The sequence below is a fragment of the Dictyostelium purpureum genome (genome assembly GCF_000190715.1).
Source record: "Dictyostelium purpureum unplaced genomic scaffold DICPUscaffold_280, whole genome shotgun sequence".
Lineage (NCBI taxonomy): Eukaryota > Evosea > Eumycetozoa > Dictyosteliales > Dictyosteliaceae > Dictyostelium > Dictyostelium purpureum.
In genome coordinates this window covers 21,802-44,173 of record NW_003519616.1, presented here as the reverse complement: position 1 = coordinate 44,173, position 22,372 = coordinate 21,802, and the positions used below count along the sequence as shown (strand labels likewise).

The 22,372-nt window shown below is 24.4% G+C and overlaps 11 protein-coding genes across 11 annotated transcripts; 8 read left to right on the top strand and 3 right to left on the bottom strand.

Moving 5' to 3' along the window:
- Positions 1 to 434: 434 nt before the first annotated feature.
- Positions 435 to 1,201, top strand: DICPUDRAFT_92693 (40S ribosomal protein SA; the record flags this gene model as incomplete). Its single annotated transcript, XM_003291466.1, has 1 exon — positions 435 to 1,201. The coding sequence occupies one exon, from the start codon at positions 436 to 438 to the stop codon at positions 1,168 to 1,170; it is 735 nt and encodes a 244-aa protein (XP_003291514.1). The 3' UTR covers positions 1,171 to 1,201.
- Positions 1,202 to 1,596: 395 nt separating this feature from the next.
- DICPUDRAFT_57393 (uncharacterized protein) lies at positions 1,597 to 2,617 on the bottom strand (the record flags this gene model as incomplete). Its single annotated transcript, XM_003291455.1, has 1 exon — positions 1,597 to 2,617. The coding sequence occupies one exon, from the start codon at positions 2,615 to 2,617 to the stop codon at positions 1,967 to 1,969; it is 651 nt and encodes a 216-aa protein (XP_003291503.1). The 3' UTR covers positions 1,597 to 1,966.
- Positions 2,618 to 3,299: 682 nt separating this feature from the next.
- On the top strand, positions 3,300 to 6,001 carry DICPUDRAFT_95401 (uncharacterized protein). The gene is made up of 5 exons (XM_003291465.1): positions 3,300 to 3,491; positions 3,574 to 3,746; positions 3,832 to 4,037; positions 4,114 to 4,656; positions 4,690 to 6,001. Exons 1-5 carry the CDS (start codon positions 3,378 to 3,380, stop codon positions 5,766 to 5,768), a joined length of 2,115 nt encoding a protein of 704 aa, XP_003291513.1. The 5' UTR covers positions 3,300 to 3,377; the 3' UTR covers positions 5,769 to 6,001.
- A 203-nt stretch (positions 6,002 to 6,204) lies between these two features.
- DICPUDRAFT_13772 (uncharacterized protein) lies at positions 6,205 to 6,429 on the top strand (the record flags this gene model as incomplete). Its single annotated transcript, XM_003291464.1, has 1 exon — positions 6,205 to 6,429. A coding segment is annotated over one exon (225 nt), but the record flags the coding sequence as incomplete, so codon positions are not given.
- Positions 6,430 to 7,253: 824 nt separating this feature from the next.
- DICPUDRAFT_92691 (uncharacterized protein) lies at positions 7,254 to 8,335 on the top strand. Its single transcript, XM_003291463.1, has 2 exons — positions 7,254 to 7,506; positions 7,578 to 8,335. The coding sequence occupies exons 1-2, from the start codon at positions 7,369 to 7,371 to the stop codon at positions 8,169 to 8,171; spliced, it is 732 nt and encodes a 243-aa protein (XP_003291511.1). The 5' UTR covers positions 7,254 to 7,368; the 3' UTR covers positions 8,172 to 8,335.
- A 222-nt stretch (positions 8,336 to 8,557) lies between these two features.
- On the top strand, positions 8,558 to 9,363 carry DICPUDRAFT_39101 (uncharacterized protein; the record flags this gene model as incomplete). Its single annotated transcript, XM_003291462.1, has 2 exons — positions 8,558 to 8,653; positions 8,719 to 9,363. The coding sequence occupies 2 exons, from the start codon at positions 8,558 to 8,560 to the stop codon at positions 9,361 to 9,363; spliced, it is 741 nt and encodes a 246-aa protein (XP_003291510.1).
- Positions 9,364 to 10,627: 1,264 nt separating this feature from the next.
- On the top strand, positions 10,628 to 12,610 carry DICPUDRAFT_49867 (heat shock protein; the record flags this gene model as incomplete). The annotated part of the gene is made up of 1 exon (XM_003291461.1): positions 10,628 to 12,610. The coding sequence occupies one exon, from the start codon at positions 10,628 to 10,630 to the stop codon at positions 12,548 to 12,550; it is 1,923 nt and encodes a 640-aa protein (XP_003291509.1). The 3' UTR covers positions 12,551 to 12,610.
- A 68-nt stretch (positions 12,611 to 12,678) lies between these two features.
- On the bottom strand, positions 12,679 to 13,457 carry DICPUDRAFT_92689 (uncharacterized protein). Its single transcript, XM_003291454.1, has one exon. The coding sequence runs from the start codon at positions 13,449 to 13,451 to the stop codon at positions 12,702 to 12,704; it is 750 nt and encodes a 249-aa protein (XP_003291502.1). The 5' UTR covers positions 13,452 to 13,457; the 3' UTR covers positions 12,679 to 12,701.
- Positions 13,458 to 17,912: 4,455 nt separating this feature from the next.
- DICPUDRAFT_156111 (uncharacterized protein) lies at positions 17,913 to 20,039 on the top strand (the record flags this gene model as incomplete). Its single annotated transcript, XM_003291460.1, has 2 exons — positions 17,913 to 18,429; positions 18,514 to 20,039. 2 exons carry the CDS (start codon positions 17,913 to 17,915, stop codon positions 20,037 to 20,039), a joined length of 2,043 nt encoding a protein of 680 aa, XP_003291508.1.
- Positions 20,040 to 20,093: 54 nt separating this feature from the next.
- On the bottom strand, positions 20,094 to 20,863 carry DICPUDRAFT_82173 (uncharacterized protein; the record flags this gene model as incomplete). The annotated part of the gene is made up of 3 exons (XM_003291453.1): positions 20,094 to 20,510; positions 20,585 to 20,736; positions 20,803 to 20,863. 3 exons carry the CDS (start codon positions 20,861 to 20,863, stop codon positions 20,094 to 20,096), a joined length of 630 nt encoding a protein of 209 aa, XP_003291501.1.
- A 424-nt stretch (positions 20,864 to 21,287) lies between these two features.
- Positions 21,288 to 22,371, top strand: DICPUDRAFT_156109 (uncharacterized protein; the record flags this gene model as incomplete). Its single annotated transcript, XM_003291459.1, has 2 exons — positions 21,288 to 21,756; positions 21,866 to 22,371. The coding sequence occupies 2 exons, from the start codon at positions 21,288 to 21,290 to the stop codon at positions 22,369 to 22,371; spliced, it is 975 nt and encodes a 324-aa protein (XP_003291507.1).
- Between the last annotated feature and the right edge of the window lies 1 nt (position 22,372).

The following is a 22,372-nucleotide window of genomic DNA, read 5'->3' as shown; positions in this document are numbered from 1 at the left end:
ATAAAATATAATAATAATAAAATAATAAAATAATATAAAATAATAATAACTAAAAATATTAATAAAATAAATTAATTATCATTTAATTTATTTTACAATGATTTAAAATGAAAATTAAGTAAAAAAAAAAACTCGGTTACGAAAAATAAAAAATTAAAAAAAAAAAATTTTAAAAATTTTTAAAAAAAAAATTTTAGCGTGGGGCTATAAAAAATTTTTTTTTAAAAAAATCAGTTTTACGGTCATATTGAAGTATGTGTCACCATATAACTTTTTTTTATCTCTATCTTTTATCATTGTGGACTTATCTCTTTTCTATCTTTTCAATAATGGATCAATCTTTATACATATATCAATAATCCATCAAATATATAAATATTAATCAAATATTATTATTATTTACAGTCTGTCTACGTTACTCTTATAAAAGACAAAATGAGTCAATTCCCAGCTGCTTTAAACCCACACCAAGAAGATATCTTAAAAATGTTAGCTTGCCAAACCCATCTTGGTAGCAACAACGTTTCCATCGATATGGAATCATACACCTGGAAGAGAAAGGACAACGGTCACTTCATCATCAATCTTGCCAAAACTTGGGAAAAGATTCAATTAGCTGCTCGTGTCATCGTTGCCATTGAAAACCCAGCTGATATCTCTGTCATCTCAGCCAAACCATTAGGTCAAAGAGCCGTCCTCAAATTCGCCAACTTCATTGGTGCCACCGCCTTCTCAGGTCGTTTCACCCCAGGTACCTTTACCAATCAAATCCAATCCAAATTCACTGAACCACGTCTCTTAATCGTTGCTGATCCATTATTAGATCGTCAACCATTAATTGAAGCTTCATACGTCAATATCCCAACCATCGCTCTCTGTGATACCTCATCATGTTTAGACGGTGTTGATATTGCCATCCCATGTAACAACCGTGGTAAAAACTCAATTGCCCTTATGTTCTGGTTATTAGCTCGTGAAGTTTTATACTTAAGAGGTACCCTCCCACGTAACACCTCATGGAGTGTTAAAGTTGATCTTTTCATCTACAGAGATACTGATGAAGAACCAGAAAAAGAAAAAGAAAGATTAGTCGCTGCCCCAGCCACCACTGAAGTTGTCGATTTCTCTGCCCCACAACAAATTGCTGAATGGTCTGCTGAATCAAAATAAATAATAAATTAAAATAATATTGTTTATATTTAAAAAAAAAAAAAAAAGGAAAATTTTATAATATATGTGCATGTGTTAAATTTATTTAGTTTTATAAAATTTTTTTTTATAATATAAAATCTATTTAGATAGCAGGTTATCATGATTAAAGATATTTTTTTAAAAAAGAAAAAAGGAATCGGGAAAAAAATTATATATAATAAAATGGATTTAGAAAATAATAACGGTAACGGTAATAATAATATTGATAAAAATATTGATAATGATAATACAAATAATAAATATTATTATTATAATACCAATATTCACAATATAAATAGTAATAATAATAATCATAGTAGTTTTTGAACAATATAATGGTATTAGTGCAGGTCAAGATAATAGCACAGATGAATACCAAAGTTTAAAAAATCAACATAAAAGTTTAATTATAAAAAAGAATCTTTTTTATTTTTTTTTTTATTTTTTTTTATTTTTTTATTTTTTGAACTAATTATTATTTAATAATTAATTAAATGAGAAAAACTAGTGTATTTATTTTAAAAAAATAAATTTAATTCTTAACTAGCCAAAAGAAATCTCTTATAATTTCCATCTACAGGGCCAAATCCAGTGATATCTTTTAATTGATAACCTTGAAGTAGAGCAATTTGAACCAATTGAATAATTTATATTATAAACCCAATATAAATTTTGACCTAAAGAATCAAAATAATAATTATTATTATTATTATTAAAAGAGTAATTATAATAATAATTATCATTGATATTAAAATGTAAATCAAGGTGCCAAGATTTACATGATGTTCCATTTACCGGTGTGCTTGTAGTGGACGAGGATATTATGAATTCTACGTCTGATCTTTGCATTCTTGTCATTATGCATACCCTCCAAAGCTCTGATAACGGACTCTTCTCTCCAGATTGGGGATCCATCACACAAGTTGTGCATGGCTTGGTAACGTACCTTTGGGTCATCATCCTGAGACATTTCAATGATACGGTCCCACAATTGGTCGATGTCAGCCTTGACCTTACATGGGCACATTGAACGGAGAGTTAATAGTCTAACACGGCTATCACTTGAACGAGTTAACGATAAGTATTGTTCCATTGTTAAGTTTGGGTCGTCTAATTTTGGTTCAGCATTTGGGTTGACGGTGCAGACTAAGTGTGGTTTGCTCTTTTCAATGTTGAAAGAAATAAGACCTTTACGTTTTAACAAGGCTACAAGAGTATTGAAAACATCTTCGACTTCTTGTTCATTACTGATAATTTCAAATTCCTTGCAAAAGACTGAGAACTGTTCTTTTAGCTCTTCAAATGACTCGCATTCTGAAATTAGACCAGATAAATAGGCAACAGAATCTTGTTCTAAATTATCGTTGGTATTAATGCTAATGAATGATTCATTAATACAATTAATAATTTCATTTGATGTTGACATTTTTTTTATTTGTTAGAATTATGTTTTATATAAAAAATTAAAAAAGAAATGTAATTATAAAATTTATTTTTTTTATTTATTTTTTTTATTTGTTTTGTTTATGTTTTATAAAAAAATAAATCTTATTTTATAAATAGGGTTTTTTTTTAAAATTATTATTATTTTTAATTTCCCAAATTTATTTGGTGTTATTATTTTTATTATTATTTTTATTATTTTGAGAAAAATATTTGAAATGATATAAATATTACTGAAATTTAATTGAATGTTAATCTAGTTTAATAAAGGCTGTGTGTTCTATTTTTATTTTTTATTATCTAAAATAAATCCCCATTATTCAAATATATACTGAAAAATAAACATATAAAAATAATTATTATTATTTTCTTAAAAATTATATTTTTTATTATAATTATTTTTCTCAATTATTAATTACTAAATTAATATTATGAACATAGAGAAACTTAAAAAATATTATCTTTCTTAAAATGAGCAAATTCTATATTATTAGAAAATTTTTAATATTATTTATTTAATAATTACAAACTTAAAAAATATTTTAATTATTTTAATTTAAATTTTAATTTTTTTTTTTTTATTTTTTTATTTTTTTATTTTTTATAATTTTTTTTTATTTTTTTATTTTTTTTTTTATTACACATAATATTTTTTTTTTTTTTTTAATTATATATTTTATACACGTGTGTTTTTTAATTTTATATTCATTTATATATTTGTTTTTTAAAAATATAGATATACTATGGAGTTAAAATCAAGAACAGAGGATTTAGTTCGAAAGACTATATCTAAAATTGTACAATCTGTTTTACTTTCAAGAATTGAAATAACAAGCTCTAAAAGGATAAATAAAAGTGTATGTTTTAGAATAAATATAGGTTTCATAGCTAAAATATTTTTTTATACAATAGTTTTCTAATTTTCATTTAAAATGACAGTTTCATTTAGAGGCAGAGGAATCGGAACAAATTCAAAAAACTTTAGAATCAGCAATATTTAACCCTCAAAATGGTTTTAAAAATTTATTTGTTTTAGAAATACATTTTGACGAAAATCAAGGTTTAGGTATTAACACAATAGTCGAATCATGGAGAATTGTTTTTGAACCATTGTAAGTAAAATACAATAAAACTATTCAGACATATATAGGGGTTATGGTTAACATGGATTTTTTTTTTTTTTTTAAAATTATGCAGCAGAGACATTGACGATAAAATTGAGTTACCAAAATTTTATAGAAATGTTATTATTTTAGTAAGAACTGTTTATGCAATGTTAAGAAATATACCATGTTATTCTTTGTATAGAAATTTTTCAAAAAATAGATCATCGACATGTTCAATGAAATATCAAATTAGAATTTGTGATATGCAAACCATTTCAGCTCCATTATTTCCATTATGTATGTATTTAAATAGTATAGTTTTAATCGGAGATAAAAGTTTATTTATATTAATATTTAAATATCTATTTTACAGCAACAAGCATTAAAAGTTTTCAATTTACTACAATTGCATCACCTTTGGGAAATTTAAAAATTGATTTAGTTTATAAAGAAAATTTATCTAGAGAAATTTCAATTAGTTCACAAATTGGATTGGAATCGCAATTTATTATTAAAGACTATAACAATACATCGAATAATATAACAATTGGAAATAAAAATAATAATAATAATAATAACAATAATAATAGTAATAATAATAATAATAGCATGAATAACTACGAATATGTTTCAGACTCATTATCATCCTCATTACATAAAGAGCTATATGGGTCATCAATACCACATCCATCAAGAATGAATTCATTACAGGATTTATTAAATCAAAATCAAAATCAAAACCAAAACCAAAACCAAAAACAACCATATCAACAACAAAATTTATATCCAAAAATATCTCCATATGACGATAATTTGGTTTTTAATAATATAAATAATAATATGAATAATAATAGTAATAATAATAGTTTTCAATATAGTAATCCTATTGGTATACCAGGTAGTCAAAATGATATAGGTTTTAATGGTTATAATAATAGTTTTGGTGGAGCCCATAGTAACCCAATTGTAATACCTAGTAATAACAGCCCAAATAGTAGTAATAATCAATATTCAAGACAACCCCATTCACTTCCAACACATCAATCAAACAAACCGGGCTCATTGTCATCCTCACCACCCTTTTCAACCAAAACAGGAAATTATACATCTGGTTCATCACCACCATTTGGTTCAAATAATATAAATATATTAAGTGGGAATAGTGGAAGTGGTAATGGTAGCGGACCTTTACCTATTAAACAGGTTAATTTTAATATAGCAAATCCAAATAATGTACTATCAAACTCACCATCACCAACTTCATATAACCAATCACAACAACAACAAAAAAATAGAGTTTCATCAGCACCAATTGCGATTTCAAATCAACAGCCACCTTTTCCAAATTTCCAAAAATCATCATCATCAGGCACAAAAAGCCCACCATTTCATGTCAGTATATCACCATTTAAAGAGCCATCAACATTAGATTTTTATAATAATAATAATAACAATAACAATAGTGGCGGTAGTAATAGTAATAGCTTTAGTGGTGGTGGTGGCTTAGTTGGTAATAATAGTAGTAATAATTTACAACTATTAAATAATAGCAGTGGTTTAGTTGGTAATAATAGTAGTAATAATTTACAGTTATTAGGTAACAGTGGACTCTATAATAGCTCATCACCAGGATCAATTCATTCATTTGGGGCAAGTGGAATTGAAAAATTAAATTTATCAATAAAGAATAGCAAGCTCAGTCAAATCCATGGTCCATTATCAACTTTAAGCAGCGAACATCACCAAAATCAATATCTTTTAAATAGAGATTCCAAAACATTGTCACCAAGTTTCTATGATGAAAATGAAAATGATGATGCAGCATTCTTAACCTCCAGTATAACTCACTCGAAACAAAATTCAAGCGAAACTGAAATTGCTGAATTTTTAAAACTTTGTAAAATAGCACCACCTTTAAACCTCTTTAGTAATAACGACAGAAACCTAACATCGAATTCTCAACACTCACTTCAAATAGGGAACGAAATTATGCTTTTAAGTAATATAAATTTTGTTAACAAACCTTAAATTTAAAAAGTAATATTTTAATATAATAAAAATAATAAATATTTACTATTAATAAATATTAACAAAACAAATAAAATTATAAATAAGATTTATAAACATTCCCTAACAATAGAAATAATAATAATAATAATAATAATAACAATCTTTTTTTTTTTTTTTTCATATCTAATATTCTCTTTACTTTTTAAAATTAATAATAAAAAAATAAAAAAGTTTTATTTTCTTTAAAAATTAAAAATTTTTATATCTTTAACTTTAAACCCATATTAACTATAATTAATAAGCAATCGTTTATTATTTTATATATTAACATTTTTTTTATTTTTAATATTAACAATAAAAAAAAGGTATTTATAAACTAATTTTTTTCATTTTTTCATAAATTAGATTTATATTAAACAGAGATTGTTAAAAAAAAAAACTTTGTTAAGGAAACATGGCAAGTATTATAACTGCGGTAGTTGGTGAAATATTTATTGAATTTAATGAAAGCATAGGAAAAGAATCAATTGCTTTTTTAGCAAATTTAATTTCAGAATGCACTGATGCCAGTGATTTAAAAGAACAATTTAAAATTTTTTGTAAAAAACACTCCATCACAAAAGAAGAGGAAAAGAACGAACTTTATGAAAAAGTAGTTGATACCTTAAAAAACAATAAAGAGCTATCTAAAGAATTACCAAATGACCATCCATTAATAAAATCTAATAGCAGCAAACCCACCAATAATGAAAAAAATCGAGGATCGTCAATACTAAGTTCAAGTAGTAATGAAACCAATGACATAAATGAAATCAAACAATAGTTATAATTAAATTATCAAATATTTAATTTAATTTTAATTTTTTTTTTTTAAATTAATCATTTATAAAAATTTAATACAAATAATAAATAAAATTAAAAATTATTATTATTATTTAATTTATTTTATATTTTTTTTAATATTTTAAAAAAAACAACCTATAGTACTTTTTATTTTAATAATAAAATTTCTTTAAGATTAATCTGTTTTTGATTTTTTTTTTTTTTTGAATAAAATAAATGGAGGATTTCAAACTGTCAAATAAACTAAATCCCAATAACTTAAATAAAACCATAGGAGTATTTCTTTATTCATTTCTTATTATATTATTGGAGAGTTGTAAAATGTTAAATTAATAAAACAAAAATTAAAAAAAAAAAAAAAAAAAAATTAAATAAATTAAATAAATTAAATCCAAATTAGGATAATTAAAAAAAATTGAACTAACAATGTTATACAAAATTAAAAAAATATTATTCATTAAATAATTAAAAAAATTAAAATAAAACAAATAACAATACAACCAAATACCACACTCTCACATAAAAAACATATATATAAATTTAAATAAAAATTCAAAACACCCATCTCTATCCACTCACACAATTAGTTAATTTTAAATAATATCATACCAATATAATTTTTATTTTATTTTATTTTTATTTTTTTTTAATATTGTATTTACTTGAATAATATAAACATTCAAAAAAAAAAAAAAAAAAATATTATATCTATTTTAATAGTTTATATTTTATTTTTTACAATTTTATATAAAAAAATATTAAAAAAAAACAAAAAATGAATTCCCTTTTTTTAACATCCAATGATGATACTACTAATAAAATAGTATTTCGAGTATTAGATGGTAAGGCAGTATGCTATTGTTCACATCCATCTGTTTTATTTTGCAAAAACTGTGTACAAATGACTAGAAATGTAAATATTTTAAAATATTTTTAATTTTAATTTAAATAATTATTAATTTCTAATTGATATTTTTAAACTAGATTGTTAATTCATGGGACTATGAACCAGAGGGATATTTCGAGAAAGAAGATTTAATTGGTCAAACTCTTTTTCATAAATCTAGATCTCATCTACTTGAAATATTTAAAGTATTAAGAAGTATGGAAAATAAAAGATTGGATTCTATACTATCCCAAATCATGGACTTGCAAAAAAAGGATGACTTTGAAGGTTTTGGTGCCGCTATGAGTCATATTACAAATTTTGATGAAGTAAAAGGCAAATTAGATGATAAAGAAGAATTAGAAAAAGTTGGTGTTCCAAGTGAATCAACAAAAAATATTGACCAAGATGAAGTATTCGAAGAAACCAGTGACTCTGCCGATGAAAATGATGAAGAGTTTGAAGATGGTAACGAAATAGATGAAGAAGAAATTATAGTATTAAAACCATCTTCAAATAAAAAACCAACTGCATCAAAAAAAGGTGGTAATAAAAGTAACACTACAAACAAAAACAATAATGACAATACCCCAATTAAAATTAATATTATCGATGGGGACAACAACGGCGATTTTGATATCAAGGTCAACAAAAAAACCAATGAAACAAATAAAAGAAATAGAAAAAATTAATATTTTTAAAACAAAATATTAAAATAACTAGTATAGTAAACAATAGTGGATCAACAATAATTAAACCAATAATCAATAATAAAAAAAAAAAAATTTTAAAAAAAAAAATTAACAACCAAACTTTTAAATAAATTTATATAAAAAAAAAAAAAATTTTCCCCATCAAAATCTTATTTAAACAGATTACCAAAAAAATTAAATTATTTTTCTACACAATATAAAATAAAAGTAACGGTTTTTATTTTTTATTTTTTTTTATTTTTATTTTTTGCATTTTTTATAATTTTCTAAAAATAAAAAAAAAAAAAAAAAAAAAGAAAAAAAAAAAGATATCGTTTAAAATTTAATTTATATTATAGTTTTTATTTATTATATATTTATTTAAAATGGTATCGTTTAATGGAAAATTCAATGATGATTTACTACCTAAAACACCAAGATATTTAAAAGTTCCTTTAATATTTTTTAATTTAGTTTTATGGGTAAAATTATTTATTTTATTTTTGTTTATTCTTTCATATTTATTAATTTTATTTTATTTATTTAGGTTTTAGGATTAGTTTTATTAATTATAGGTGCTGTTGCTGTATCATTTTTTTCCAACCTTAAAGATTTCAAAGAAGCTGCAGATACTAAAACAGCCCTAAATCACCTAACTACATCAGTGCCAGTTGGTGTTATGGTTATTGGTGTATTTTTTATTTTATTTACCTTGTTTGGATGTTTTGCTGCATATAAAGAACGTTTGGTTACATTGGTAATCTATTGCTTTTTAATGTTAATTCTTTTAGTTATTTTAATTGGTATGGGTGGAAAATCCATTACCTTACATAATAATGATGTTGTAGCTGTACTCGGTGATAGTTGGCAAGATGTTTCTAATAACCAGAAAAAGAACTCTACAATTACTAAACTTGAGACATTTTTAGAATGCTGTCAATGGAACTCCACCGTTAGTGTAGATACTCCCCAATTTAAAGACCTATGCCCCAAAGATGATGACGGTAATGCTAAATACATTGATAACTATTGTGAAACTGAACTACAAAAACAACTATCTTCAAATCTCTATATCGTTGGTGTTACCTCCATAGTTATTGGTGTAATTGAATTCTTCTGTATGCTATTTTCTTTGTTTTTAATTATCCGTATTTGCAAATCCCCACGATCTAAATATAATAGTGATTATTAAAATAAATAAAGAAAAAAATATATTTTTGTATTATAAAGAAATAAAAAGAGAAAAAAATTTTAATTTAAAAAATTTATTATATTCATAATAATTTTGAAACCTCACTATTTTTATTAAATGTATTTCTATTTTTGATTGATTAAGGTAAAAATGTTCATATTGTTTATTGTAATTATTAAATTTTTTTTTTTTTTTTTTTTTTTTTTTTTTTTTTTTTTTTTTTTTTTTTTTTTTTTTTTTTCAAACGTGAATTTAAATTCACTTTTTTCCTTTTTTTTTTAATTTTTTTTAATTTTTTTTTTAAAAATTTTTTTTTCTTTTTTACAAAATTTTTTTTTTTCTTTTCTTTGTTGCTACTTCAGTTAGAGAACATAACAAACAAAAAAAGTATGTATACATCAAAATAGAAAAATACATTTTATAATAATAATTTTTTTCCTTTTAAAATAAATAATAAAATTACTTTTTTAAAAGAACATAGATATAATCATATTTTATTTAGTTTTTTTTGTTAACATAATTATATTGTTTTATTATTTTCTATCAGAATAGTTACAAATAATTTGTTTTTTATTTTTTTTTTTTATTTCATAATAATAAATACATTTTATAATAATAAAAAAAAAATAATAATGTATTTTCATAATAAAAAAATATTTTTATAAATAATAAATAATTATAGTAGATCTTTATAATTATTTATTATTATTTTTAATAGATTCCAAAAAAAAAATAAATAAAAAAAAAAAAATAAAAATAAAAAAAAAATAAAAAAATAAAAATAAAAAAATATTTTTAAGTCACCCCCTTATTTTGGCAGCTCCAGATTGGAGAAAATTAAAAAAAAATTAAATTTAAATTAGGGTGTTTGTCAACTAGTTTTCATCTAAAAATTCACCAATTTTATTTTGAAATTGCCTTTGTTAAATAATTTTTTTTTTTTCGTCGGCTATAAAAAGTTTAAAATTTTTTTTTTCTTTACTTTTTAAAAGTTGTTCAACTAATATAAATATAAATAATATTCAGATATATAAATATAACAGTTTATATAATAATAACATTTATACGCACTAACTTAATTTAAAATATAATTTAAATTATTTAAATAATCTATATATACTTTTTTTTTTTTTGTACATATAAACATATACATATATAATATATAAAGTAATTATTTATTTTGTTTATTTTTTTTTTTTTTTTAAAAATACGAAAATAAAATTTATAAATATTAACATTTTTTTTTATTATTTTTTTTCTAAAGATGTCAAGTATTGGTATTGATTTAGGTACTACTTATTCATGTGTTGGTGTCTGGCAAAATGATCGTGTTGAAATCATTGCCAACGACCAAGGTAACAGAACCACCCCATCATACGTCGCTTTCACTGAAACCGAACGTTTAATTGGTGATGCTGCTAAAAACCAAGTTGCCATGAATCCATCAAACACTGTTTTCGATGCCAAACGTTTAATTGGTCGTAAATTCTCAGACAAAGAAGTCCAATCAGATATGAAACATTTTTCATTCAAAGTTGTTCCAAAGGAAGGTGACAAACCATACATCCAAATTGAATTCAAAGGTGAAACCAAAACTTTCTCACCAGAAGAAATCTCCTCAATGGTTTTATTAAAGATGAAAGAAACCGCTGAAGCTTACCTCGGTAAAACCGTCAACAACGCCGTTATTACTGTCCCAGCTTATTTCAATGATTCACAACGTCAAGCCACTAAAGATGCCGGTGCCATTTCAAAATTAAACGTCCAACGTATTATCAATGAACCAACTGCCGCCGCTATTGCCTACGGTCTTGAAAAGAAAGGTGCTGGTGAAAAGAACATCTTAATTTTCGATCTTGGTGGTGGTACATTCGATGTTTCATTACTTACCATTGAAGATGGTGTCTTTGAAGTCAAAGCTACTGCTGGTGATACCCATTTAGGTGGTGAAGATTTTGATAATCGTATGGTCAACCATTTCGCTGATGAATTCAAACGTAAACACAAGAAAGATATCATGGGTAACCAACGTGCTGTCCGTCGTTTAAGAACCGCTTGTGAACGTGCCAAGAGAACCCTCTCCTCATCAACCCAAGCTTCAATTGAAATTGATTCATTATATGAAGGTATCGATTTCTACACCTCAATGACCAGAGCTCGTTTCGAAGAACTCTGCTCAGATCTCTTCCGTGGTTGTATCGACCCAGTCGAAAAAGTCCTCAAAGACTCCAAATTAGATAAGAAATCAATCCACGAAATCGTCTTAGTTGGTGGTTCAACTCGTATTCCAAAAGTTCAACAATTATTACAAGACTTCTTCAACGGTAAAGAACTCAACAAATCCATCAATCCAGATGAAGCTGTTGCTTACGGTGCTGCCGTCCAAGCTGCCATTCTTTCAAACGAAGGTGGTGCTAAAGTTGCTGATCTCTTACTTTTAGATGTTGCTCCATTATCATTAGGTTTAGAAACTGCTGGTGGTGTTATGACTACTTTAATTCCACGTAATACTACTATTCCATGCAAAAAGAACCAAACTTTCTCAACCTACGCTGATAACCAACCAGGTGTTCTCATCCAAGTCTTTGAAGGTGAACGTGCTATGACCAAAGATAACAATTTATTAGGTAAATTCGAATTATCAGGTATTCCACCAGCCCCAAGAGGTGTTCCACAAATTGAAGTTACTTTCGATATTGATGCCAACGGTATCTTAAACGTCTCTGCTGAAGATAAATCAACTGGTAAGAAACAAAAGATTACCATTACCAACGACAAAGGTAGACTTTCAAAAGAACAAATCGAAAAGATGGTTGCTGATGCTGAAAAATACAAAGCTGAAGATGAAGCCCAAAAAGACCGTGTTGAAGCTAAGAACAAATTAGAAAACTATGCCTTCACTGTTAAAAACAGCGCCAACGACGAAAAAGTTGCTGCCAAATTATCAGACGACGACAAGAACACCCTTAACACTGAATGTGAATCAGCCCTCAAATGGTTAGAATCAAACCAAACTGCTGAAAAAGACGAATATGAAGCTAAAATGAAAGCCTTAGAACAAATTGTCAACCCAATCATGACCAAATTATACCAAGAAGGTGGTATGCCAGCCGGCGCTGGTATGCCAGGTGGTATGGACGAAGAAACCCCATCCAAACCAAGCGGTACCGTTGATGAATTAGATTAAAATGTTTCCTTTCCTCATTAAATAATAATAATAAAATATATAATTTTTTTTAGTTAAAATAATTTTAGTTTTTCATTTATTTTATTTTATAAAAAAAAAAAAAAGTAATAATCAATTTAAATACTAATATTTTATAAAAAAAAAAGTTTATTTAAAAATTAAAGTAAAGTTTTTTAAAATCATCATGGTTTTTTAACTTTTTATAAATAAAAAATAATAAATCTGGTAGTTTTGATTCGAAATACTTTATCACACTTTCATGACTCGACAGAGATAAAATGATGGCTTCGTTATTATTGTTATTGCTATAGTGATTTATGTTGTATTCTTGGATTATTTGTTGTATTTCTTTGTGGTGTTGAATTGTATTTCTAATGCATCTTATTAAATCTTTGATGGAGTCATAATTGTAGATATATGTTTTTTTGTTATTTTGTTTTTGTTTTTTTTGTTTATTTGTAATATGGTCTATTAATACGGTATCAATAATTTTATTCCAAGGTTTACCTAAATATAATGTATTGCTACTACAGCCACTATCTTCAATATCTATAAAGTTTAATAATCTATTTAAATTTGAATCAAATAGATTTTGGTCTTTAAACAAATTATTTAAATTATCAATGAATTTAATCTTCTTATCATAATTCCAAAAGAATGGATGTTGTGTGATTTGATCGATGGTTGGCCTTGATTTTTCGTCTTTTGAAACCATTTGTTTAATAAGATCGCATAGTATTGGTTGGACAGCAACGAGATGTTCAAAATTTGGTTTATCTGATACAATATTGACCACTCTGAAAATTCTATCACCAAATGGATGTTGACCGTTTGTAATAAAGTAATAGAAAATACAACCTAATGAAAATATATCGACCGATTTTGTTTTTCTCTTTTCCATTAATACTTCAATTGGATGGAAACCTTCTTGACCTGTTGGTACGTTTGATGTAAAGTTAAAGGATGATTCAACTTCTAATTTGCTTAATCCTAAGTCCGATATAATAAATCTTCCATCTTTGATTAAAATGTTTCTTGGGTTTATATCATTATGGACAATACCATTTGAATGTAAAAATCGAATACCATTAACCATATCTGTTATCAGCGCTACAATTCTTTCATTACCATAATTGCTATAATCTATAAATTGCGATAATTCACCGTCATTAATTAAATCTTGTAATGATTTGTCACAGAGTGTTAACCCTAAATAAATATAGTCAGAGTCTTCTTCCTGTTTTATAAAATAAAAAATTCGATAAGTATATAATTAAAATAGCAAGTGAATCATAATAGTGATTCTATTACTTACATGATCGATGTATCTAATAATGTTGGTGTTGTTCTTGTTGGTTAGTTTAATTAATGCTTCAATTTCCTTACTGGTGCTTGGATTAAATATTTTGTTCATTTTTTTAATTGCTACAGGTATTCTATCATTCCATATGCCCTTAAAAACTAATGTACCATTGCTACCCATACCTAAAATATTACTTTGATCTTTGCTAAATTTAAATTTACCAATTTTTTCGCTATATAAGAAATCTTTTGAATCTTCAAAATTGTTTTTCTTGGTTTCTAGGTTTGATGAATCTTTGTTTTGTTCAGCTTTTGCTATGACTATCAATTCATCTTCTTTAATTGGGTCATTTGACAAGTCATGGCATGTATTGTTGGGAAATGTTTCATTTTGTTTATTATTATTAGTGCCTTTATTTTTTTTATTTTTTAATTTATTTTTCAATTTCTTTTTTTCATTCTCTTCATCTTTTAATAGTTCCTTTTCAGCTAGTTTACGATTTTCTTCATCATCTATGTCGACATTGGTATTTGATATTTGATATTTATCTCTATCTTGGTTTGCTATTGGAAATTGCTGCAAAAAGTAATAGTATCCTTCGTATCCCCATGACCCATTTAGTAAACCCAGGTTGTATATTGAATATTCCTGATCAAGAGATGAAATGAATGTTACTATTGTTATGTTGTTAGTTAATCCTTTGCTATAATAAACAACTCTATCAAGTATTGATTTTTTACTGCTTTTAATTTCATTTCTTTGAAGAAATAAGTCGAATATTGGATCGTTGATGGTATCTTTTAGGTCTTGAATATCTCTTATTGTTTGTTTAAAGTATTCTGGATAGTTCTGACCACCAGTAAAGAGGAAATCATTGCTTGCAAAGAATGCCATTGGTATTTTGTTTTTATAGTACACTGGTATATCTTCCCAATATTTGAATAGTGATGACACTCTTAAGTCATTGTTAATTATAAGTTTGGCAACATCAGTTTCACAAAGAAAATCTTTTGATAGTTTAACATAGAGTTTTAAATTTTCAAATAAGACATTACGGAAATCTATATCCAAGTCTGGGTGGTGCATAAACATTTCTTGGACACTAAAATATATTTGAATATTGTTTTGAATATAGTATGAGATTCTACCCATATTTAATAAAATTTCATGGGATTTGAATTTAGTCAGTGATTTGTTTTCACAGTTGTAGTCATCTTGATAAAGGCTTGGGAATAGGGGAGCACCAGTAATTTGATGTTTAAAGAGATCGTTGTCATTTATTTTAGCACCATTACCATTACAATATAACCTGAAAAATAAAAACATTTCTAATGATGATTTTTTTGTGGTTGAGTGGGTGAAGAATGGACTATCTAAAGGAATATTATAGTACTTAAGTATTATGAAGAAATGAATACATGGACTTTGAAGCTCTTTGAAATGGTTACATTGGCAAAAAAAACCTAGATTTAATGAAAACCAAGAGGATATATTTGAACCAGATGAAAATATAATTTGAAATATAAAATTTTTGTCATAAAGTAAATTTATTTGAAATTCTATTACTATAACTTTTTTTAATTCCTTTTCAAGTGATTGGTGGCTATGTTTGTCTAAACCGCTTTTTAGGTTTCTATAGTCTATAGTACTTTTTCCTTGGAGCTCGTTACTATTTGGGCATCTTTGGTATAACAGTGATTTAAAAATTGATTGGTTGCTATAGGTTGAATATTTCTGAAAAAAAGTTGTATTAATGGTGATTCGGTGTTTGTTTAAAAGTTTTAAATAATTTAAAGTTCTATTTATAAATTTTGAATCATTATTTAATTGTTGTTGTGGGAATAATAAATTTACATCTAATATTCTAAATTTATTGTTTTTTAATTTTTTATTTGTTTCTGAAATACCTTCTACATGAGTTCTTTCAGGAATAATGGTTTCCGGTGGATAAATTTTAAAAATTTCAATGGCTACTTCAGCACTTGATGTAATTGATGAAATTTCTAATAAATAAAGCGGATCGATTGATAGTGGGTTGGGTTGACCATTTCTACCCTTTTCGTTTGGATATTCGGTTAATAAATATCTTGTAATATTACCAGCATCGTAATAGCAGATTATAAACCAAAATAAATCTGATGATATTTTCTTTTTTAATTCTAAATTATTATTACTATTATTATTTTTATTACTATTACTATTACTGTATGAATTGGTGAACCATTGGTTATCATCAAAGTATAGTTTGAATAATTCTATATCGTTATTTCTTATAATTGAAACTATACCATAGCAGTTTTGAAATAAATCTGGTTCTCTTTCATTTTTTTGCTCTTGAAGAATATTACCGCCTAGATTTGTTATTTTTTTTTTAAAATTTTTATTATTTTTTTCGTTGAGTAAAAGTTTTAATACTTGTATACTATATTCTTTTGATGATCCAATGTTATAGTTGCTACAGGAAAACAATAAATTTAACCGTTCAAATCCAAAATATTCACTAAATACTTTTAAAAACTTTAAAAACTGAACCAGCTTTAATTCAAAAATTTGAGAATAAAACGTTCTTGTTGAGGTATAAATTTCATCATCTGCGCTAAATGAATCGTCTTTTAAATAGTTTATTAATTTTGGTATTTCCTCATTTATTAGTTTATTGCTAATTTTAAAAAGTGAAAATAATTAGTATTTATTAAAATAAAGAGTAATAGGTAAGTATATATTTACCTTTGTTTATAATAATTTTTAAAATTATCTAGGGTTGGGTTTTCTTCATTTAATTGGCCACATAAATCTATGAATAAATTGACATAGAAATGATTTTCGTTTAAAAAATTATTACTACACTTATTATATACAACGTCGAAATTATAATTGTATTTTTTCAGGATATTAATAGAATTAATATAATTTTGTTTTCGTTTTTGCATTTTTCTTGAGGTTTAGTAACCTCTAAAAAAATGAATATAGTATAAAAAATAATAAATTAAAAAGCAATATACATATATAAATATATAAACAAATTTTATTTCATTGTATCAAGGGTAAAAAAAAAAAAAAAAAGTTAATAAAATAAAAAAATTTAAAAAAAAAAATTAAAAAAAAAAAAAATTAAAAAAAAAAAAAAAAAAAAAAAAAAAAAAAAAAATTTCTTTATATGGATAGTCCCTTATGTATCGGAAAATCAAAAAAGTTTCCTTTATTGAAGTCTATTGAATTGCTAAAAAATTTTAAATTTTGATTGTGAATTATTTCTTTTAAATTTGTTATATAGTTATTTTCCTAAAAAAATTCTACTACATTGCAACAATATCTACTGAATTTAGTGTAAAATTTACAATATCTTTAAAACTATATTGTGGGTTGAGGCTACTTGGATTGGTTCACTGAGATACTTTTTTAATTCATCTATCACAAAATTTAATTTTTTTAAAAAATTTAATTTCTCATTCGAACCAATTTGATCTTACTTAGAGACTTTGGCGAGTTTGTTATTGTTAATCATTAGTTTCAATGATTGTAGGTCTTATATAGTCATTTTCAACCCTATCTCTTTTATTAATGATAAAACAATATTTCAATGTTACCAATTTTAATATATAAAAAAATAAATTAAATAAAAAAAATAAAAATAATAAAAAAAAAAATATTTTAAATTGAGGTTTTTTTTTATATTTATTAAAAGAAATGGTTATTATATTTTGAGGTTTTTTTTTTTTTATTATGAAAAATATTTACTAAAAATAGATTAAAAATAGTATATATCATTGTTTGAAAATTAATATTAAAAAAATAGAAATAAAAATAAAACACCCCTTCACCACATCAATTTAATAACAAAAAAACTTTTTTTAATTATATTTTTTTTTTTTTACACCCACTTAAACACACAAACAAAAAATAATATTTAATTTAAAATAATAAATAGTAAATGTAATAATTTTTTTTTTTTTTTTTTTTTTTTAATTTAAAAAAAAATTAAAAATTTAAATTATAATAATAATAATAATATTAATAATTGTAATCATACAATTTATTAAACAATAGAAATATTAAAAAATGGTAACAGATAATAGTAATAGAAGTAAAAATAAAAGTAAAAAAATGGCAACAGATAAAACAAATAATAGTAATAATAGTAAAGATAATTCTATTGCAAGTATTACAATTAAGGAAATGGTGAATAAAATTAAAATTTTAAATCAAAATAATAATAAAAATAGGGATAGTAGTGAATTATCTATTTTTAATTTTTTTAAAATTTATAGTTTATTATTTGAATACAGAATAGTATTTATAAATATATTTAAATTTAGATGGAGTGAAGAGACATTATCAAAATGGCAATCAAATGATAAATTTGGTTCACTCTTAATAAATAATATTCAAAATGAAGAAATCTATAAAAGTTTTAAGGAAGATCAGAAAAAGCAAATAAAAAGTGGTCGTTTAGAAGAATGGGATTTAGAATTAATTGCAACAATTTTAAAAATATATAATTATAAGAAAATGGATAGGGCCGAAATGGAAGCTCAAAATAAAAAAATATTAACAATAAAACTCTATTATTTAAAAGGTATTTATATCATAGTTATAATAATGTTCTTTTTTGCAATGCATACAATTATTAACTCATTTTTTAATATTTATAAATTATTAGTGTTAAAACTTAGAGAATTAAAACATTTTTATTTAGATGAAGGTGAAACCAGTAAAATCATGTCAATCATTAACGATTCATTCTCACTTATAGATATCTCAGCCATTGGTGATAATATAGTGGGCATATTGGATTTTTATGAGAGCGTTGTAAAAGATGATAACTATAATGAAGAAGAATTCCCTGGTTACCAAAATACAAAGAGTCAGATTAAAACTTTGGACAAATACTGTAAAGATATGAATAAAACTATTTTAGACATTGTTAATGTCGGCGAAGAAGAAAAACTGGATTCTTTCAAGATGGGAATCAAATTTGGTATAGATAACTTTACTAAAGATTATACATCTTCAACCATCAAAGCTAAAATGCATTGTATCAAAAGTTCTATGAATATGGCAATATTTAAGTACTACACATTCAAAGATGATATGAATCATATTCAAAAAAACAAGAGCTTAATAATGGAAGCTAGGGAAGATGCTATTGATGCCATTGTTTCAAAGTTTGTTTACTATGAAGGTTATTATAGGTTAGGAGAAACATATAAAGTTGTTGGTGATTATCACATGGCCATAAAGTTATACGAAATTGCCATTGGACTCGACCCATCTCAAGATTGTTTATATACTGCAAGGGAAATAGCTTTGAAAAGATTATCAGAGAGAGTATACGACCCATTAACAGGAGAAAGAGATTTTCATCAAGAGGCACTAAATTTTGTTAAAGAACACGATTTCATAAATACTGGGTTTGTGGATGGCGCATCGTACGATAAAATTGAATTAAATAACGAACCATTCAAAACTATATATCGTAAAGCATTAAGGGAAAACAAAATATATGGATGTAAAGATAAATATCTTATAGAAGGTGTTGCTTATCAATGTGATGCCCTCCACTCAATAGCAAATAAAAACGAATATCAAGCATACAAATCTTTTTGCAAAGCAGCCACCTATAATCTAAGTTTTAGTTATCTTTTCCTTTCAGAGTTTCATAGAGCTTACAGTTCCGTAAAATGTGATGAAGTTCCCAAGGACCCATTCAAAGAATTGGTTTTACTCTTTCAATCTTCACTAGCATTGCCAACACCCAAACTTAGAGTACCCAGTAATCCAAATTTAGAAGAACAGTTTGACTCAAACCTACCAACAAACTATTGTAAGGTTGCCTCAAAGTTTTTTTATGGTATTAACGGACTTGATATGGATTTAGATAGAAGTTTATACTATTTCGATAAATCAATTGATAATCTAGAATTAAATGGAACATTAAAGTTTGCAATTTTCCTCATGAAATTCTTTGAAGATCCATTTTTCAAATGTGAGAAAGATGAAATGTTTGCACATGTTATGTTAAAATCTCTAGCTAGTAAGAGTTCAGAAAAAGGAAGATTAGTATACTCTTATTTAGATGGATTAAAAAAAAATAGAGTGGAAATTTTAGATTACATACATAATGATGGTGTAAAAAACAATAAAGCAGCTTTTATTCATACACATTTCAATTATAATAATAAATAATAAATAAATAAATAAATAATTTTTTTTTAATTATTGTACAGATGTTTTATTAAATTAGTTTATAATACAACTTTTATCTTTTGGTTCCTTTTTTAAAATTATTGGTTTTGATGGTGACACTGTTGAGATATATCCTTTATAATATAAAATATTTTGAACTATATTTAAAAATAATTTTTCTACATTTATATTATATTTAGCTGAGGTCTCTATATATGGAGCACCAAGGCTATCCGCTAATTCTTTAATAACTTCGTTGGAAACTACTTGATCATTTTTTTTTAGATCGACTAAATCTATTTTATTTCCCACTATTATTACAGGAGTACCTTCTGATGCATATCTTTCGCCTTCACAATACCATCTTTTAACATTGTCAAATGAATTGAAATCGGTGAGATCAAATACTATTACTATTCCTTGAACTCCTCTATAAGGTGAATGACAAATCATACGAAATCTTTCTTGACCCTATAAAAAATCAAATCTATTTAATATATAATAATTTTTTTTGTTTTTTATTGTTCTAGTGTTTTAAAACATACTGCTGTATCGCAAACATTAAGTTTAATTTTTTTATCTTCTAAAATTATTGTTTTTTCTTTTTGATCTTGTGTGTATGTAATAGGAAATTCATCACTATATATATCTTCGAAATACCTAGAGAGTATACTTGTTTTCCCACTACCACTATCACCTATATATTAATATTAATAACAAGATATTAGTTATTAGTTTTTTTATTTAAAATATGATTACTTACCACTAAGAATTATTTTTAGGGAATGGTCATAGTTATTTTCAATTTTACTTACACTATACATTTAATTCATTTATTATTTGAATGTGGAGTTTTATTTTTAAAATAAATATCAAAAAAAAAAAAAATTTTAATTAATTTTCAAAAAATTTTCTTAAAAATTGATAAATTAAAATAATTGTTTGTGTTTGTGTTTGTGTTTGTGTTTGGGTATGTGTTTGTGAATATGTTATAGCCCACAATTTATCTAAACTTGGAACAAACTATATTTATTTTGTAATTATTTCAATGAATAATTTAATTTTTTCATTTATTTATTATCAAATTTTATTAGGAAATCATTACGCCAATACGAAATATCAAAAAAAATTAAAAAAAAAAATAAATTTTATTTTTTTTTTTTTATTTTTTTTTTTTTGTTGTTTTTTTTAAAATTATTTTCATTTTTCATTTTTCATACCCATTTAAAATAACAATAATAATATAAAATGATTAGAGGTAGAAATTTAAATACTTTTAATTCATTGTTATTAAATGGATTAAAAAATAATTTTAAATATAATAATAATAAAATAATAAAATCACAAACATTTTTAAATAATGAAATCATTAACAGATCATTTTCAACCAACACCACAACCACTAAAAACACAAATACCAATTTAAAACCAGGAGAATCTGAAGAATCAATGATGGCAGAAGTATTGCTTTCAAAAAAAAAAAATGCATCATATGAATCATTATTTTCCAAAAGACTTCAAGATAGATCAATTAGACCAGAAGAATCATTGAAAATCATTGAAAGTTTTCTTGAACAACCAGAAAATAGTAATCAAAATCCATTCAATTTAATCTTTTTAGACAATACCTTATATAAAACATTACAACAATTTCCATTAAAAGTTATGGATTATTTTAGAAATGATAAACCATTTAATAAAAAGAAATTAAGACAAAGTATATATATAATATTATTAATTAAAAATATAAATATATTATCAATTTTACTCATCATTTTTTTTTAAAATTATAATAAATAATAATAATAATAATAATATTTAAATAGTTTTAAAGGAAAATTTTATTAAACTTTTATCAGCAATTCAAAATAATGATATCGATACTATAAATTCATACAAATATGATGATTCACATTTTATTATGGAGACTGTTAGAGATTTATTCTACACATTCAAAAAACATTCAAAAATTGATTTTTCAAATACTACTTATTTATCAATTGACCCAATTATATATAAATTAAAAAATGTTGGATCAGATTTTGATGCTATTGTAGCCTATTATTTAGAAATATCGGTACCACAAATAGACGGTTCAACAAAGAACGAAAAGTATGTTGCATATGTCCTTTGGAGAGGCACTTTTGAAGAGGTCTCTGAACAAGAAAAAGATATCTTAAAAGATCCTTCAAAAATCAATTTCGAAACAAAATTATCTTGGAAAGTTGGTAAGTTATATGTTCCTTTAGCCATTAACGAAATCAATGATCAACGTTACAAAGAAGTTATTACTGATTTATTAAAAGAACTTAATTCAAAAAAAGTTAAATAAT

Excerpts from the sequence above, each read along its gene's own strand:
- DICPUDRAFT_95401 (XM_003291465.1), top strand. The coding sequence starts at position 3,378 with ATGGAGTTAAAATCAAGAACAGAGGATTTAGTTCGAAAGACTATATCT. Across the intron at positions 3,747-3,831 it reads AGAATTGTTTTTGAACCATT|CAGAGACATTGACGATAAAA; the intron begins GTAAGTAAAATA and ends AAAATTATGCAG. Across the intron at positions 4,657-4,689 it reads AGGTAGTCAAAATGATATAG|CCCATAGTAACCCAATTGTA; the intron begins GTTTTAATGGTT and ends GTTTTGGTGGAG.
- DICPUDRAFT_92691 (XM_003291463.1), top strand. The coding sequence starts at position 7,369 with ATGAATTCCCTTTTTTTAACATCCAATGATGATACTACTAATAAAATA. Across the intron at positions 7,507-7,577 it reads GTGTACAAATGACTAGAAAT|ATTGTTAATTCATGGGACTA; the intron begins GTAAATATTTTA and ends TTTTTAAACTAG.
- DICPUDRAFT_92689 (XM_003291454.1), bottom strand. The coding sequence starts at position 13,451 with ATGGAAAAGAGAAAAACAAAATCGGTCGATATATTTTCATTAGGTTGT.